The 17,191-nt window shown below is 34.2% G+C and overlaps 2 protein-coding genes across 2 annotated transcripts; both read left to right on the top strand.

Annotated features, from left to right (window-relative positions):
* The first annotated feature begins 1,523 nt into the window (after window positions 1-1,523).
* On the top strand, window positions 1,524-7,020 carry Ns1 (Nucleostemin 1). Its single transcript, XM_085952679.1, has 8 exons — window positions 1,524-1,676; window positions 1,967-2,268; window positions 2,556-2,745; window positions 3,375-3,608; window positions 4,310-4,493; window positions 5,162-5,387; window positions 5,625-5,903; window positions 6,636-7,020. Exons 1-8 carry the CDS (start codon window positions 1,658-1,660, stop codon window positions 6,987-6,989), a joined length of 1,788 nt encoding a protein of 595 aa, XP_085808805.1. The 5' UTR covers window positions 1,524-1,657; the 3' UTR covers window positions 6,990-7,020.
* A 3,753-nt stretch (window positions 7,021-10,773) lies between these two features.
* Window positions 10,774-16,984, top strand: Calr (calreticulin). Its single transcript, XM_085952058.1, has 7 exons — window positions 10,774-10,905; window positions 11,071-11,175; window positions 11,287-11,720; window positions 13,033-13,242; window positions 14,682-14,894; window positions 15,659-15,811; window positions 16,332-16,984. Exons 1-7 carry the CDS (start codon window positions 10,818-10,820, stop codon window positions 16,356-16,358), a joined length of 1,230 nt encoding a protein of 409 aa, XP_085808184.1. The 5' UTR covers window positions 10,774-10,817; the 3' UTR covers window positions 16,359-16,984.
* The last annotated feature ends 207 nt before the right edge of the window (window positions 16,985-17,191 follow it).

The following is a 17,191-nucleotide window of genomic DNA, read 5'->3' as shown; positions in this document are numbered from 1 at the left end:
CTATATACAAAGATGACACTGACATCAATTCAGATCTTCTGGTGAACGGAGAATATGGAGATCCTCTTCATGAGGTTACTACCACAGCGGTGGAATATGCTATAATGTGCATGAAGAGTGGGAAAGCCCCGGGAGAAGATGGGCTGACTATCAATGGTCTCAAACGGGCCGGGAGGACGGTGAGCGAAGTGCTCGCACGTTTGTTCACGGTTTGTCTGCACGAAGAGAACATTCCAGAGTCATGGAAAAATGCCTCCATTATTATTCTCCATAAGAAAGGAGACACTGAAGATCTGAAAAACTATCGACTAATTAGTCTACTGCCAATTCTGTATAAGGTTTTCACAGACGCCCTTAGCAACCAAGGACTTTCCAGACGCTACATAAACATATTATATACAGTATATACAGTGATGCCACAGCATGCGTGAAACTCCACAAACGGTCGTGTAAATTTCCCATTAACAAAGGTGTCCGGCAAGGTGATACCATTTCACCTAAACTATTCACCGCTACTCTTGAGGATTTATTAAGGAAACTTGATTGGGAGGAAAAAGGTGTTCCAATTAATGGGGAGCACCTCAGTCACCTGCGCTTTGCAGATGATATTGTAATACACTCACAAGACCCGAAAGACCTCCAAGGTAGAAAGATGTCAGTCAAACGGTCGGTCTAAAGATAAATGTCTCAAAGACAAAAGTGATGAGTAACTGTTTTTCGGACCCTTCGATTATCTGTATTTATGGCACCCAACTCGAGCAAGTCAGCAGCTACGTCTATCTCGGACAGCAGGTGTCCATAGACGGAAGCATGCACGATGAAATTGTTCGAAGAACAAAGCTGGGATGGAGTGCTTTCGGACGCCTGAATAGTATCTTCAAGAGTTACCTACCATTATGTCTTAAGCGTAGGGTGTTCAACCGATGTGTGATACCCGTGCTCACGTATGGCTGCGAGACGTGGACCCTCAACACGAGAGATATCCAAAGGCTAAGAGTCACACAGCGAGCCATGGAGAGGTGTATGTTGGGCATCACGCAAAAGGACCGTAAGAGAAACGAATGGGTTAGGAAGCAGACAGGAATACGCGATGTAATAGACGTTGCCAAACTGCTGAAATGGAGATGAGCGGGGCACATTGCTCGCCGAAAGGACGGCCGCTGGACAAATGCCGTCATCCAGTGGTACCCAAGGGGCATGAAACGGCCACAGGGCCGCCTTAAAAGCCACTGGATTGACGAACTGGTAAAGTTCGGCAGAAATACGTAGCAGCGAACGACACAGGACCGAGAGAGTTGGAGAAAGCTTGGGGAGGCCTTCATCCAGCAGTGGATTGAACCCGGCTGATGATGATGATTACAATATATAAATAGATAAATTTAATAAATAATTAAATAAATAATAAATTTAAATCCAACGCCACTTTTCTTTTATTTTTTATTAGATTTCCTACCACTGGCAACGTTTTTTCCATAGATAATTGTCATCATGGCACCATTGTCAAGTTATTACCTACATTATCTATGGTGAAGTTTGACATGTGTTTTTAGTGTGGCGCAGTTAGGTTAGCTTTCATAATAATAAAATTTGAAAGCTGATTTACATTCGTCATTTACCTACCTTCTACCACAATTAATAGTAGTTACAGTTATTCACCATGGCGAAATTTTGTTTAAGTAAGTTTTATTTCACTTTTATTTTCATTAGATTAATTTTTTCTACAAAATGATAAAATCATATTAAAGTTACACTGCCAACTCTTTTATGTAGTATTTGTAAAATATGACAGTTCTTTTTATAATTTTCAAATAAGTGAGTGTCGTAATAAACATTTCGTACCTATCAAAATTAAAAAAATAAGTACTCTGTAATTTGTAGAAATGTCATTCTGCATAGATTTTATACACATTGACTGTTAATGGTTACAGGGCGAAAAAGATCCTAACAAAACATTCAATGATTACAGATAAGAAATCGAAACGTGTGAAGGCCGGCCTTAGATACAAGGTAGAAAAGAAAGTGAGAGATCACAACAAAAAAGTACGTCGAGATACTAAAAAGAATCCTAAGAAGGGTGGTAAAAAACAGAAACCCCTCGTTATTCCAAATATATGCCCATTTAAGGGTGATATTTTAAAAGAGGTAGAGCTTGTCAAGCAGCAAAAAATATTGGAAAGGCAACAGAAGAAGGAGCAAGCTGCACTTGAACGAAAGCAAGAAAAGGAAGACCAAGAAAACAAAAAGAAAGACGGTGGCATGGATCTATTGGTAACTATTAATATTATACTAGAGACCGACAACTATGACTAGAGGCGTGGTCTGAGCGCTGGTGCCGCAATGTCAGTATTGCCAACTATTAGTAATCGTCATTCTCGTCACATGTGTTCCATAGGTTGCCGACCACTAATACTTAACCACATAGGATAGGCATTTAGCAAAATTTTGATATTCCATAAGGCAATCGTGGCCAATAATTCGTCAACCTTTGGTATCAGACGGTATGTGGCCAAAGACAAAACTGAAAGCGGGAAATTTAATTTACATATTTTTTCTAGGTTAAAAATGCCGATGTACGAGGCAAAATTCACGATAAATTGACTCCTCCGACTGATTCAAATGAAAATGGACATTTCAGCAGTGATAAGAAACAAGAGAATTCTTTGAAAGCATACTACAAAGAATTCAAAAAGGTGGTTCAAGAAGCAGATGTTGTTTTGGAAATCGTCGACGCTCGAGATCCATTAGGTGAGTCTATTCATTTCTTGTGCCTATAAACAATAATTAAATCATTTATTGATTGCCATACATAAATACATAGTTAAAATAACATAGCTATATCTATCTATATTTCTGTGTTTCCGTCTCTTTATTTCAACTTTCGATTCCGCTTTTCAACGCTGAGTAGTTTAGCATGCCTTCAACTATCTACATCTGGGCATCAGTATTTTTCAGTGTAGACATGAAGTTGTAATAGACGTAACTGGTGAACATATGTTAGCAGGTTGGTTTTAATGCTGGAAAAAGTGAGAAAACCATGAAAAATACTGGTGATCGCATCGAATTAAATATTTTTAAGAACTTTACAAATGTCCACAGTAAACTGCTACGAGCTGAAAATCGAAAAAAAAAAATTCTCATTTCAGAGAAGCAATATGAACTGAAGTTTCAGGAATTATTGAATAAAAAGTTTTTACACATGTAATATGCACAAATGTGGACATAGCAATGACATTCATGTAATCAACAAATTCACCATCTAGTTTACCTATAATATTTATTATATTTTAATACACTGTAAATTTGCTAAAAATATCTATTTCAGAAACATTAACTTTCCAATAAGATAGTTTATCCCATACATATTTAATTTAAAGGTACAAGGTGTGTCCAAGTGGAAGAAGCAGTGCGAGATTCACTCGGTAACAAAAGGCTTGTGATGGTTCTGAATAAAGCTGACCTGGTACCACGAGAAAATCTGGACCAATGGCTCAAATATCTCCGTAAATCTGTACCTTCTGTCGCATTCAAAGCATCTACACAAGATCAACAGCATAATTTAGGTCGGAAGAAGATGCTAAAAGGACAGAAAAATGAAAAAAACATGAAAGGTATTTTATATGATTTTATGTAGGTATATTATGTCTTATTTGTATTATAAAACATAATATTATTTAGGACAGTATTATATTATGACTTCTATTATAATGTCTTGTATTTATCATGTATTAGCAGTATGGACGCTAAACTAAAGCTTACGAAATAATGGATTGTGGACTCAAATAAATAATATTAAAAAAATGGACACTAACCTTTTGGCTGTCATAAAAAAATTGCAGTAGGTACCATCATGCCGAATATAATTCGATTGTTTTATTAATTACATTAAAAATAAATCATAATTACCTCACCAATGATTTATTATCTGTATGTGAAAAACAGTTTTTCTTGAAAAATGAATTTAGGATAGATTTGAGTAAATGTCAGTATGTGTCGTATTTTTAAATTGGGTAGTTGATTAGAGGAATAATTGAATACTAACGAGATCTCTTGTGTGGATTATTAAACAATATATCTGGCAGTGATCCGGATAAACAATAGTTGAACTATTACTTTGCTGCTGTGACTCGGTTTTCACAACTAGTGGCTTGGATATAGGCCCATATACTTAGATCAACAATCAAAGAAATACTTTTTTTATATTCTTAAAAATATGCAAATATATTTTTCTTTGTCTCATTGGATTGAAATATATTTCAGGTTGTTAATTTTTATGGATTATACTATTTTTTATTATGATTTATACATTAAGGTTCTTCATGCGTTGGAGCTGAACTTCTCATGTCACTCTTAGGCAATTACTGCCGAAATAAGGGTATCAAGACGTCAATAACAGTTGGCGTGGTGGGCCTTCCCAATGTTGGAAAGAGCTCCATCATCAACAGCTTGAAGAGGTCCAGAGCGTGCAATGTTGGCAGTACTCCGGGCATTACAAAGTAAGTTTTATTAAGATTGCCTATAATGTGTATCTACGTGGCAAATTGTGCATGTATTATATGGCATAGATAAACAGGAGATATTACATTTTTTTTTTAAACTGTTCTGATAACAATACATACGTATATTCATATGGAAATACTAGACCTTCAAATAATAATAAAAATTCACCCATTTACTTACTTAGTAATGTATAATTATTTATGTCGACATAAACTTTAATAATCATAATGTAATATATAAATGTATTGTACATTGACTGTATACTGATTCGGTTTTGTTTTTTTACTTTAGCATTAGGGACAATTTGAAACATTTTAAAAACACTATTTCTTGTCTTGGCTGGAGTAATATTGACAACCTTAGCCAGCATTTAAAAAAAAAATGCAAAGATTGGTTGATAGCCATTCATTCAATCCATTGTGTCCTTGCCCTGGATACAAACTAGTCGGGGAACAGGTTAACGCCTTCCCTTTTGTTTGTATTTGGCTAAGGTTATATCTTTTAGAAAACCCTAAAAGACTATTGTTTCAAATAAAATCATTGTTTTAATAGATTCATGGGTTATTTCGCATAGTAATTAAAATATGTTAATGTGTTTCTTTTAACAATCATAATAAATATATTGTTATATATAACAATTGTATTTGTATATTTTACTTTACAGGCAAATGCAAGTTATTCAACTGGATTCAAAGATAAAACTCTTAGATAGTCCAGGCATTGTTTTCGCGAGCAATTCCAATGAGAGTGACAATTCTGTTGTTTTGAAAAATGCGCTAAAAGTAGGCAGTCTGAAAGATCCCATCACACCGGCATCAGCTATTCTACAGAGAGCCAATAAGGCTACGCTCATGGAAATATACAACCTTCACAATTTTGACTCACCACAGGTATGAAATATGTAGTTGCAATATGTACAAAGATAAGCTACTATCACACAACAAACTTTCTAATCTATATTTTTGTTTTCATACTATTCATTGTCACAGGTCATATTAATCGCAACGATTTAGCAATGCATGCATAAATAAAACAATTTCACAAGTTAATTCTTATTTTTTTTATATATAATTATTTGTTTAGTTTTGAAATTTTAGTGTGAGGAAATTAATAACTTCTGTTTCTAGGACTTTTTTGCTCAATTAGCATCGAGGATGGGTCGTTTCAAAAAGGGAGGTATACCAGATCAGATCGCTTCCGCCAGGCAACTTCTTCAAGATTGGAATATTGGGAAAGTTAAATATTACACTTTACCGCCCGAGGACTTGAATGCGCAAAGTATCCATTTGGATGCGAAAATTGTATCAGAAATTGCAAAGGAATTCGATATTGACAGTTTTGAAGCCATGGAAACAAACACTTTAAGCGCTCTCAATAAAAATGATTTCACTGATTCCGCAGCTCAGGTTTGTGATAGGAATATTATTATAAAAATTATTAATGATAATATTTATAGATCCACCAGTATACGTTGTCCGCTGAGTATGGGCGGCCACATGCTAAGATTTGACATACCATTCAATATTTTTTATACTGTGATGAGCTTAGTTCTAAATTTGAACACCAAATGATTTATGATGGTAGGTATATTTATAGTTTTACAGAGTTGGCGCCCTCTCATTTTCTTTTGGATGTCTCTCTTCTCACACAAACTTTGATATAATATGTAATATTCCTCTCACTGTGCCATTCCCCATCGGAAGTCGCCCATCAATATATTGATTATTGCTTTATTGTCTACTACATATTCGGAATAGTTTGGTGGAACTGCACTCATATCTACTTTATTCTAAATAATGGTGTAAAGTCAAAGAATTTGGACTTTGGTGTGGTTGAATTGATAACTGTAGAACAACTTATATTTTAAGAGTTAGGAGAATTTTCTATAAAAAAAAGAAGGTTACGCCCTGCTGTTATTGAATTGCTTCAGTGACTTATGTACTGTTATTTTTAACTTTATGTAATGGTGTGACCAGTGTAAATCTAACTATAAATGAATCTGCAATCTAACATGACTTGCAGCTAATATATTCATTAGTTCAGTAACCTTTTTTCAGCTTCACTTTCATATGTTTAGGGTCAACCATCGTATCTTTTTTTCTGTTTATTCAATTATTCTAAATTATATAAAATTTTAGATGACAAGTACGGGACCCGTAAATGCTGTCGGTGACAGTGAGATGCTTGTCGACGGAGCTGATCCTAATGAGCTGATTTCCTCCTCCGTTAATATTGGCTCGGCAAAGGGTAAACTCAGGAAAGGTCAAGACGGCAGTAGAAAACGAAAACCTGACCAAGAAATGGAATTGGAAGGCAATACCCAATTAAACAAGAAGAAAAAACAGGAATTGAAAAAAATCAGGAAAGACAAGATACGATTTGAAAAGAAAACCAACTCCCTGGTCGGCGTCTTAGAAAGCGTAAATCTCATGGAGAATAATGAAGACGGTGATAATTATGATTTCAATGAACATTTTACTGGAGAGAACTAAATGTTAAATAAATTATTGTGGCAAAATCAAACCTGCTTGTTTTTATTTACGACATGCATAAAATAATTTTGTATTACTCGGTGATTTACAGATTTTTGGATTTGTGAATTGATTTTAAAAATCATCTCAATCTGTCGTCCATTTAGGGTTGTCATATCGAAAGAATCAATATAGAATATAGAAAACATATAATAATTATATACAATATATTAACAGACAAAGAATATCAATATAAAATCTTTCTATGTACTTCATATATTATATGCTTGAAATTTCCAACGTAGAAAAAGTATAAATACTGACAAAATAAAATAGTATTGATACATACTGACATTGTAACAGTCAAAAAGTATTTATACTTTTAATGAGTCAATATTTCTTTCAAGTAATTTGTACAAAGTAAATTTGATATTGTCATTGCATTTTTTCTGTAATAATAATTAGTAGTTCGCTGAAGAGATCCAACGGTAGGTGAATTCGCAAGTTGTTTTCTCAATAATATGTTCTTACCATAGAAATGCCCAATGTTCTTCTCCGCTAAATATATCTTAATGAGTAACAATAATAAAAAGTCTGTTAAGTCATGTGCCACATTGTAAGGCATCGATATTCTCTGTCTGAAACAGTATTCAGAAAAGAAAAAAAAAACATGTTTAGTAGGTATCATAGGAAACAAGTCATGTTACTGTTAATTTAGCAGGGTAACTTAATTTAAATCATGTAAATATGAAATCTAACTTGGGAATAGTGAAGTGAGACATATTATAATCAAAGAAGAATTAACTGGAAATCTAATACAGTGATTAAAATCTAAAATGATATATTTATGTAGTTTGCAATTCACTTCCATTTTGAGCAATTTACGGGTGATCTGATTCATCTATTCATAATCCAGTCACTCCATCTAGAAGGCACACATCCTCAGATATGGGATATTTATAGGAGTTATGTTTTTGTTTTTAAAATTAATTAATACCTAAGTACATTGCAGCATAATAGATTGTTGTGGAAGTAATATAATTCTTTGGGCGCATTTAATAAATAACAATTTTCAACCCCTTCACTAAATAAATACATATTGTATTTGCCAGAAATTTGAGTTTAACCTGTTAGGAAGTACATAATTGTTTTCCAGAATCCAGATCTATAATACAAACTTAATATAGTGTGCCATATAATATTATCATTAATTAGCAACACTATATCGGTGTTGAAGGGTGGAGATCGGACATACTAAACTTATTTGTTTTCATTGAACTAAGAATACAAATTACAGATGGTGTTGGTTAGTTTTTATACTTCAATTAAACCTTGCCTAAACCAAACCATAAAAAATATTCTTTATCTGTTAGGGTTTAATCCTTACAGCGCTGACGGCACAGCTGTTGTGTCATCATTAGGTGGCCATTAGATATAATTAGCGTGTTATTTATATGTGGTAATTAAATGTTCCGCAGTGAAGCGGTTAATATAATTTAAAAAATCATCTGCAATATGTATTATTAGTTCAAAGAAAATAAATAATTATTGTAGGTATGTCTGATAAAGTTTAGTGTGCACTATTTATGTCGGATCTCCACAACCTACTTCCAACCTTCGCGGCTGCTGTATATCTACATTCTTGTTTGATAAATTTAATGTTTTTGTTGGATGTGTTTTTTTTATGATTCAATAACTATGTAGGTTAGTACAAAAACATGCATTAACATTTTTTTAAAAGTTCATTGACGATAACATTCATAGCAGTCTTATTTTATTATTACTTATTTATTACTTACTTTTTTTTATGTTTTCATTTCAATACATTGAAAGCATGTTTTTATGCAATATTACGCTAGGTATTCTTTATTTATTTGCAGTGAATGGGTAACTGAAAGCAAAAGAAGTACGACAATAAATGATAGGTAGGCACTAATGATATGTAAATTTAGGGAAGATTTTATGACTTGTAAATATTGCAGTGATTTTCGACTAGGTCCGTTGAGCCCTGATGTTTGCGAGCCGTATGAGGAATTCTGGAAAAATTTGCAAAAGCTTGTGGGAAAAGTATGACTTGCCAACTTTATTATAATTAAGAAAGCAAACTAATTGCCTATGTATTAATTAATTGATTGAATACTAAGTTATAAAAAATATTTTTTGTATGTTATGTATAATATTATAAAAATTATAGGTAAGTAGGTAGTTATTTAGAAGTTAAAAATCTTCGATGTGTAACTAATTTACCACCATGGTATTTAAAAATACCGAATAACATTATTTTAATGTTTCAATAGTATTGGTCAATGTCGTAGCACAACAAATAAAATTATAGGCCGCCAGAGAATGGAAATAAAGTCAGGCATCACAAAGGTACACCATTTTCCTTACGAGTTCATTTCGCAGATAATAAAAAGTAGTACCTTTTTGTTATAATATATACCTATGTAATAAAATAATTTTATTGCTTCAACGTTTTTTTAATTAATTTAAGTTAGGTACTTACCCACCACTAAAAATAAATTATTTGGTGGAGGGGCAATTTTGGGCAGCTACCCATGGTGTGGCCCTGAATTATTTATTCATGGAGCAGCGGAACTAGTGGCTCATAGGATCAAATTCCCATGACATTTTTTCAATCAATATGACGGTATATTTGATTAGATAGGTACCTACCTACATACAATTTGAGGTTTGAGCATATCAGCAATTTTTTCTTATCTGCCTTGGCTAAGAAAATAAATGAAGATTTATCTGCATTAAATTAATTAATACTATCAACAATTATTTACCAATGTAGGTACATGAAATCTAATTAGATAAGTTCCTAAATACTGACCCACCTACATCTACTATTCTAATGAATGTTCCACAGCAAAATAAATTATGCTTCCTATTTTAATTAAGACTTAATTCATATTTCCAATAATTAATTAAAAATTCCTCAGTTTCATTAATTAAGTGGGTAGATATGGATGAATTAATTTCGTTGTTGATCAATATTGTTATTAATCGCGGTAGGTACCTACATAGAATTAAATAGATACACAATTACATAAATGGTTTTGTGAAAATGAAAGTTTTATAAAACCCTCCGGGCGTATAACAGTTGTGTGTCATTTACAATAACATTAGGTGCCATTAAATTTCCCTTTCTAAAGTATGTAATCTCATTACTGTATTCAGTATTGCTAATTATAAGAAAGGCGCCAAAATATTATTTATAGGTATCTAGTGATTATTATAATCCGTAGAAAATGTAAAATTGAACCATGAATGTCTTCTTAATATATATTTCTTTAATTTTCTCGTTAGAATGAACGATTTTGAAGAAGACTTCGTTAAAATACTGTTTTTTTTTTTGAATTTTCAATTCGATAAAGAAAAATGAAATCATTCAATTCAAATAAAATAATGACCACGCAGGAAACTAATCAAACGAGGCAAATGATTTTACATACGCGGCTCTCGTATAGATGACGTATTGAATGGGCCTAGTGTGGTGTAGACCGTTTATTGGTACAACGCTAACCAATAGAAGCTCTCCATCTGTCTCGTTGTTTCGCAATTGTACTACGACCTTCTGTTTACTATTTTGTCTCTTTCTTGCATACGATTATAGTACGCGTCGTAAATAGACGTGGGTCGTTGAATAGACTCGATTGTAATTACAACATTCAAGATACCGCGTACGTTCGTGAGTTTGTCTAGCACTCTCCTCGATAAATTGAACGATTTTGTAAAAGCAAGAGTGTCGTGTCATTTCGTCGCGATTACTTTTGCCATACCGTATACGTATAAAACCATTCGTGGCTTGTCTGTCTTCCTGCGTGGACGGTACGACTCAAGATGAAGGGGTTATTCTTTGCGTTTGTCACTTTACTGGCGATTTGTAGTGTAAATTCTGAAAAATATTTCGAAGAAAACTTCGAGGATGGTAAGCCTTTACTCGCAGCTTTCAAAAATTCTCATATTACTTTTCGCATCAATGTCAAGTGTGTTTAACCGGCAACCGCCTCGTCCGCAATGATCGATATTGAATATTTTTTACACTTTAAAAAGTACCTTTGAATTAAGTTCGGCATCCCTGTGTATGTTACAGATTCGTGGGAAAAGAATTGGGTGTACAGTGAACATCCCGGAAAAGAATTCGGAAAGTTAGTTTTAACCGCCGGCAAGTTCTACAACGACGAGGAAGCCGACAAAGGTAAGAAATCATTCCATTTCATTTCATTGACTGTCCCTTCAGTACACCGTCAGCTATGGAGACTTCCGACGTGACTGTCAATTACTAATTTGAATGGCATGTTTCTGACAGGTTTGAAGACATCTCAAGATGCAAGGTTCTACGCCCTGTCAAAGAAGTTCAAACCCTTCTCAAACAGCGGAAAGAACATGGTCATCCAGTTCTCCGTCAAACACGAGCAGGACATCGACTGCGGAGGCGGTTACCTGAAGGTGTTCGACTGCAAACTGGACCAGAAGGACATGCACGGAGAATCCCCTTATGAAATCATGTTCGGACCCGACATTTGCGGCCCCGGCACCAAGAAAGTCCATGTCATCTTCAGCTACAAAGGAAAGAACTTGTTGATCAACAAGGACATCAGATGTAAGGATGATGTCTTCACCCATCTGTACACGTTGGTCGTCAAACCGGATAACACCTATGAAGTTCTCATCGATAATGAAAAGGTCGAATCTGGTACCTTAGAAGCTGACTGGGACTTCTTACAACCGAAGAAAATCAAGGTTAGTTGTCTAATTAATACTCCGTTCATACGTGAACTTTATTCAACTGTCGCCTCGTGATGTCAGTTATTTCTTTAAATTTGTTTTACACAAATACCTACTTCATAATCCTTTAACGTCTCTGTTTGTATTTTGTCTGTATTGAGCAGTTAAGTAATGCAATTAATTGGTCCCAAAATGTTGATCTCTTCTATAATGTCAGTCACATTTATTTTCATATTGCTATCTCAAAACAATTGAAACAGTTGTGAAAATTATTTGTATGGTGAGAACTTTTTGTGTTATTGTTGCAGAGCTCATTCATTATAAATTATAATGTTGCCAGTATCAAATGTCATTATGTTTATGACTGTTAATTAGCTTTAATATTATTTATTTAATGCAGACTATAAATACCTATGCAACTAAATTTGCCACTCATATTAAAAATATATTCATGAAACAAGTCAGTTTGGATATACATTGACAAAAGATAAGTAACTACGAAATATTCAAATATCAATTTTTGTCTGTTTAATAAATTAACTTAAGTATACCTATATTATTAATTTCACACCCTCTGTGGAGTAATGGCAGTATCCACATTTGATGCTTAAGCGAACTTCACATGTTGTTTTTCAATATCTATGATCCAAAGTAGGAACTATCATGGTACTCTATAGTAAGGCAGCGGTGCCAATTACTAAATCTGATTGTAATGCTGGTTATCACTTCTACATCAAATACAATGCAGTAATTTGCTATGATTATTTATTATTTCGTAATGAAAATGATGGTAACACATTAAACAAACAAGATCAAACATTTTCATTTACTGCATTGCAATTGAAATAGGTATAAGTGACAGCAGCACTTTGATTGAAAATCACATTTTTGCGCCACAATCTGATTATAAATGGTGTCGACAAGGACCCAATGTTTAACCCGTTTAACTGCCGAAAGCGTAAAAGTTTACGCTTAATTAATTAATTGCGGCATAGAAAGGATTAATAACCATTCCTCGTAAAAAGGGCTATTGAATAACTTGCACTTTGTGGAGACTGAGGGATGGAAATAGTACTCTAAATAAACTCTTAATAAACAAAATATGAATTTGCCAAACCTAAGATTCAAACCGACTTCTACGTCTACTTAATAAATGAAATTCAAGTCCCTATTTGAACATTTTCAGTCATGTTGCTTGCGTAAATGGGTATTTGTAACAGTTTTACTCTTTACTATGTTCATGGCAATTGTCATGCCGCCATCCAAATAATATGGATGACTGTTTAATTTAAGTATATTAATTTTATAAATGATATTGTGTTTTTAGGATCCAGCTGCAAAGAAACCGGAAGACTGGGACGACAAGCCAACCATTCCCGACCCAGATGATACAAAACCTGAAAACTGGGACAAGCCAGAGCACATTCCAGATCCCGATGCCGTCAAGCCTGAAGATTGGGACGATGAGATGGACGGAGAATGGGAACCACCCATGATCGATAACCCAGAATACAAAGGAGAATGGAGCCCCAAACAGGTAAGCAAACATATTCCCATTCAATGATTCACCGCTATAAACATATCATTTAAGCGTGACGTTTGACAGTTTTGTCAGAAAACTACGCTGAGCAAGAGAAAATGATGCAATAGGTTTCATGTAAGAGCTATTGGAAATAATATCAGTAACAGTAATTAAATTCACCCTCTGTAATTTACGTGCACTAGAAGAAATTGCATCTGAGCAAGTTCAAAGTTAAATTGTTCCACTATAAAATATGCTCACTATTATGACACAGTACATGTACAGTCGCACTCGGTTATTACGATCACGGATATATCGAGATCTTGGATGTAACGAGAAAACAATAGTTGACATTTTAGTTATACATTTATTCGAGCTTATAACGAGCTACTTATCGGTTATACAGCTAAAATGTCGATCGTTTAAAAACATTTCGCCCTAAGCAATAAAATCTGACCGCACAGGATGCCACCGGAATCGGATTACGTTTATGAACTAGTTAAGTGTCTTAGTACCTACCTAATTGGTGTTTTCGCCGACAATATTAACACAAAGTATCCATGCATATGGTGGAAATAAGTAAATAATCCAAGGTTTGTGAAGTCAGTAGGCACAATAAACAACTTCTTTTGTAGTTTATGAATGCCATGTTTGTTTCGGGGATTTTTACGATGGTTTTCAGATTTTTTGTTTCTACTTTTTGTGTTATGTGACCGCTCATTTAAAAATACCTATTCTCTGATATATCGAGTAACGCTTCCATCTTCCTCGTAATAACCAAGTTCGACTGTATGTACTATAATGTCATTGAGATTATTGGTCCATGTTCAAATGAGCTGCCCTGATATTGGCCACTAATTAGATATCAACCGTTCAATGCCTATTTGAATAATTTTGCTCTTTAAATTGACTTAGATATCATTTTATGTAGTTTATCTTTAAAGAACTTTTGCCAGTGTTCAAAATATAATTTTGGTTATGCACTGAAATTTCCTTTTGAAATGTCAATTGTAACGTTCAGTAGGCGCTCAGTAATCCGGCACACATATTTTTTCACCTATTCCAGATTGTTGGAAATGCCGGATTATTGGATTTCTATAGGAAATAATTCTATCACAGTCAAGGTCGGGCACCGAACTGCCGGGCGAACGGCTTTCCGCTCTGTAATCCGGCAGTTTAATGTGAATCCTGCCGGATTATAGAGCAGGAGAGCTGAATTGCAAAATGTCGGACTATTGGACGTGCGGGATTGGTGAACGCCGGATTACCGAGCGCCTACTGTACATGGGGCCCATGTGAAAATGGGCTGAGTGCCAGATCTGGATGGGGGAAGGTTGGCCATAATGGCTCTAAAACCTTTACCCGAAACATAATTAAATAATATACTTTACCTACCTAATATAATTGTGAATAGTATTGACAATTATGTATAATTTTCTCGTGTTCTATTCCAGATTGATAATCCAGCATACAAGGGCTCGTGGGTGCACCCAGAGATCGATAACCCAGACTATGTATCAGACGACAAACTCTACAAACGCAAAGAGATCTGCGCTGTGGGTCTGGATCTGTGGCAAGTGAAGGCCGGCACCATCTTTGACAATTTCCTCATCACTGATGATTTGGAAGCAGCTAAAGCCGTCGGAGAACAAGTCAAAATCACTCAGGTTTGAGCCATCGCTTTGATAATATGTAATTTGTGTAAACCTGAATATTTTTGTAAATGTATCCCTGTGTTGTGTGTGTGTGTGTTGTAAATGTATCCCTAGTTTATAGCCTTTTTAATAATCAAAAATATATTACATTGCGTCGCTCAAGGCAATCGTGGCAGTTCATTGATCGGCCCATTGGGTTGAGGCGTTGTGCAGATAATAATTTTTATAATGCTATTATGCAGCTAACTTTACGATAGTCAAAACACTGACATTGGGTTTTATATGATTTTGGTGCTTATGGGCATCTTCATAGATGGCAGTGACAAAATTTCAAACCTTGCCTTGACTCATTTATAACCATTGCATACAAGTAACTTTACTACATAATGATTGGTACTATTTTTCCCATATTTTTTGACCATAAAAGTACATAGTTCATTTTAGGTACATAAGAGACCAAATCAAAAAATTTAGATAACGTATTTTGAATGAAAGTTACATCACTAAAGATGTAATAAGAAATGTATTTATTTTTGCCGTACTACATCATAAAATTAATTATATTGTATGATTAATCCACACAGAAAAAAATATTATGGCAAAACTTACATTGTTAGATGTTCACCCCGATGTTTGTGCTAAAATGCTAGTGTTCACAATTATGTGATTGGTTATCAGGTCATCACTGTCGAAGATGTTCAAAATCAATCTCTGTTCTCCATTAATAGTAATTGTTGACAGATTTTCATAACGATATTTTAATTTGTGATATTCAGGAAGGTGAAAAGAAGATGAAGGAGGAGCAAGATGCTGCAGAACGTGCGGCCGATGCCGAGTCACAAAAAGAGGACGGTGAATCACAACCTGCTGATGATGATGAAGACCTCGACGATGAAGAGAGTGACTTCAACAGTCTACCCACATCAGATGTAAATATATGTCATTTATTATCCACATTACTACGCAACCCAATCTTGACCAAACATAAATAAGTCATCAACCATTTACATACAAAATATATTATAGTAAATATGAAAGACATGTTTGAATATCCCCATGGAATTTACCTGAATCAAATCTATCATTTTCCCTAAAATTTTAGTACCGACGACGTATGTTGGAGACATTAAATAAAACATACTTCAGGTGTGAGTAAAAGGATGCTCATTGAATATCTTCCGAATTAGCTCCCTGTGACTAATGAAAGAGAAAATAAATTATATACACATTTGATTCTCAGAAATTCTCTTATAACGTCATACAAACTTCTAGTTATTATACAAAACAAATATGTATGTATGATATTGTCAACAGAAATAGATCCCAATTAGATTTTTTCCAAATTAGAGAATACAAAATAATACCTATTAAAGATTCTAGAAATGAAGTCTCGGTATTGTATGTATCAAGCGACAAAGTTCACTATATGTTTTTTGTTTTTGTTTTCAGGACGCTGATGAACACGATGAGCTTTAAGTGCGCGTCGAGTCTCGTTGAGATCTCAAAAAGACTTAAGTTATGAATTGTGTGCATGTGCAGAGCTGCTGGTAGCGTGTGCAGCCTAAAATGTGTCGGGACATTTACATATTCCAACTTTTGTGTTTATCCACTGTGTGTTTGTGCCGTGTCAACCATCTTTTTTATTACAAAACAAATTTACACATGTTCGATTTCTCACTTTTATACTAGCGTCGGTACAGTACTATTATATATTTTATATTTAAATGTTCTATCGTGCTGAAATTATCGAGGTGCCCCCCGCTTCATTTTCGCAAACGGAGGGAATAAGCTATCGGTAGCTATATTTTTTATGGTGTGATTTCAATTTGAAGCATTGTAGAATCTTGATTGTAAAGAAATAGTCTATTTTGAATGTAATATATAAGAACAGTAAGTATGTATTACGTATTTATAGTCATTTTATTGTGTAAGTTTTGGGCATATTTTTTGTTGCCTTCAACACATCACCGCTATATTATTATAGCGTTTATGGAAAATGTCTTCTTTCGCTGATGAGAATGTTCACTTTTCTTTTGACTGATTTCCTGTACCAAGTTTGTATTGTTGAAGTGAAAAATAAAATATTGAAAAAGTTGATGAAATGTATATTGTTTTTATTATGTCTCCACTCTATAACTGCCATGACCATATCTCACAATAAACTCTCAGTACATTTAAAAAAAAATTGACGATTTCCAAATCAATAAAATTATTTTTACATACTTAGGTACATGAATTTGATCCAACCATGGGTTTTTAAACTTGCAACCCACAGTGGAGTGGTCAGCATTCTCTGTCCGTTCCACACA

Source organism: Rhyacophila brunnea, unplaced genomic scaffold (genome assembly GCF_057557595.1).
Source record: "Rhyacophila brunnea isolate RB1 unplaced genomic scaffold, BYU_Rbru_1.0 scaffold_3, whole genome shotgun sequence".
NCBI classification, from domain to species: Eukaryota; Metazoa; Arthropoda; class Insecta; order Trichoptera; family Rhyacophilidae; genus Rhyacophila; species Rhyacophila brunnea.
This window is presented reverse-complemented; position numbering and strand designations above follow the sequence as displayed.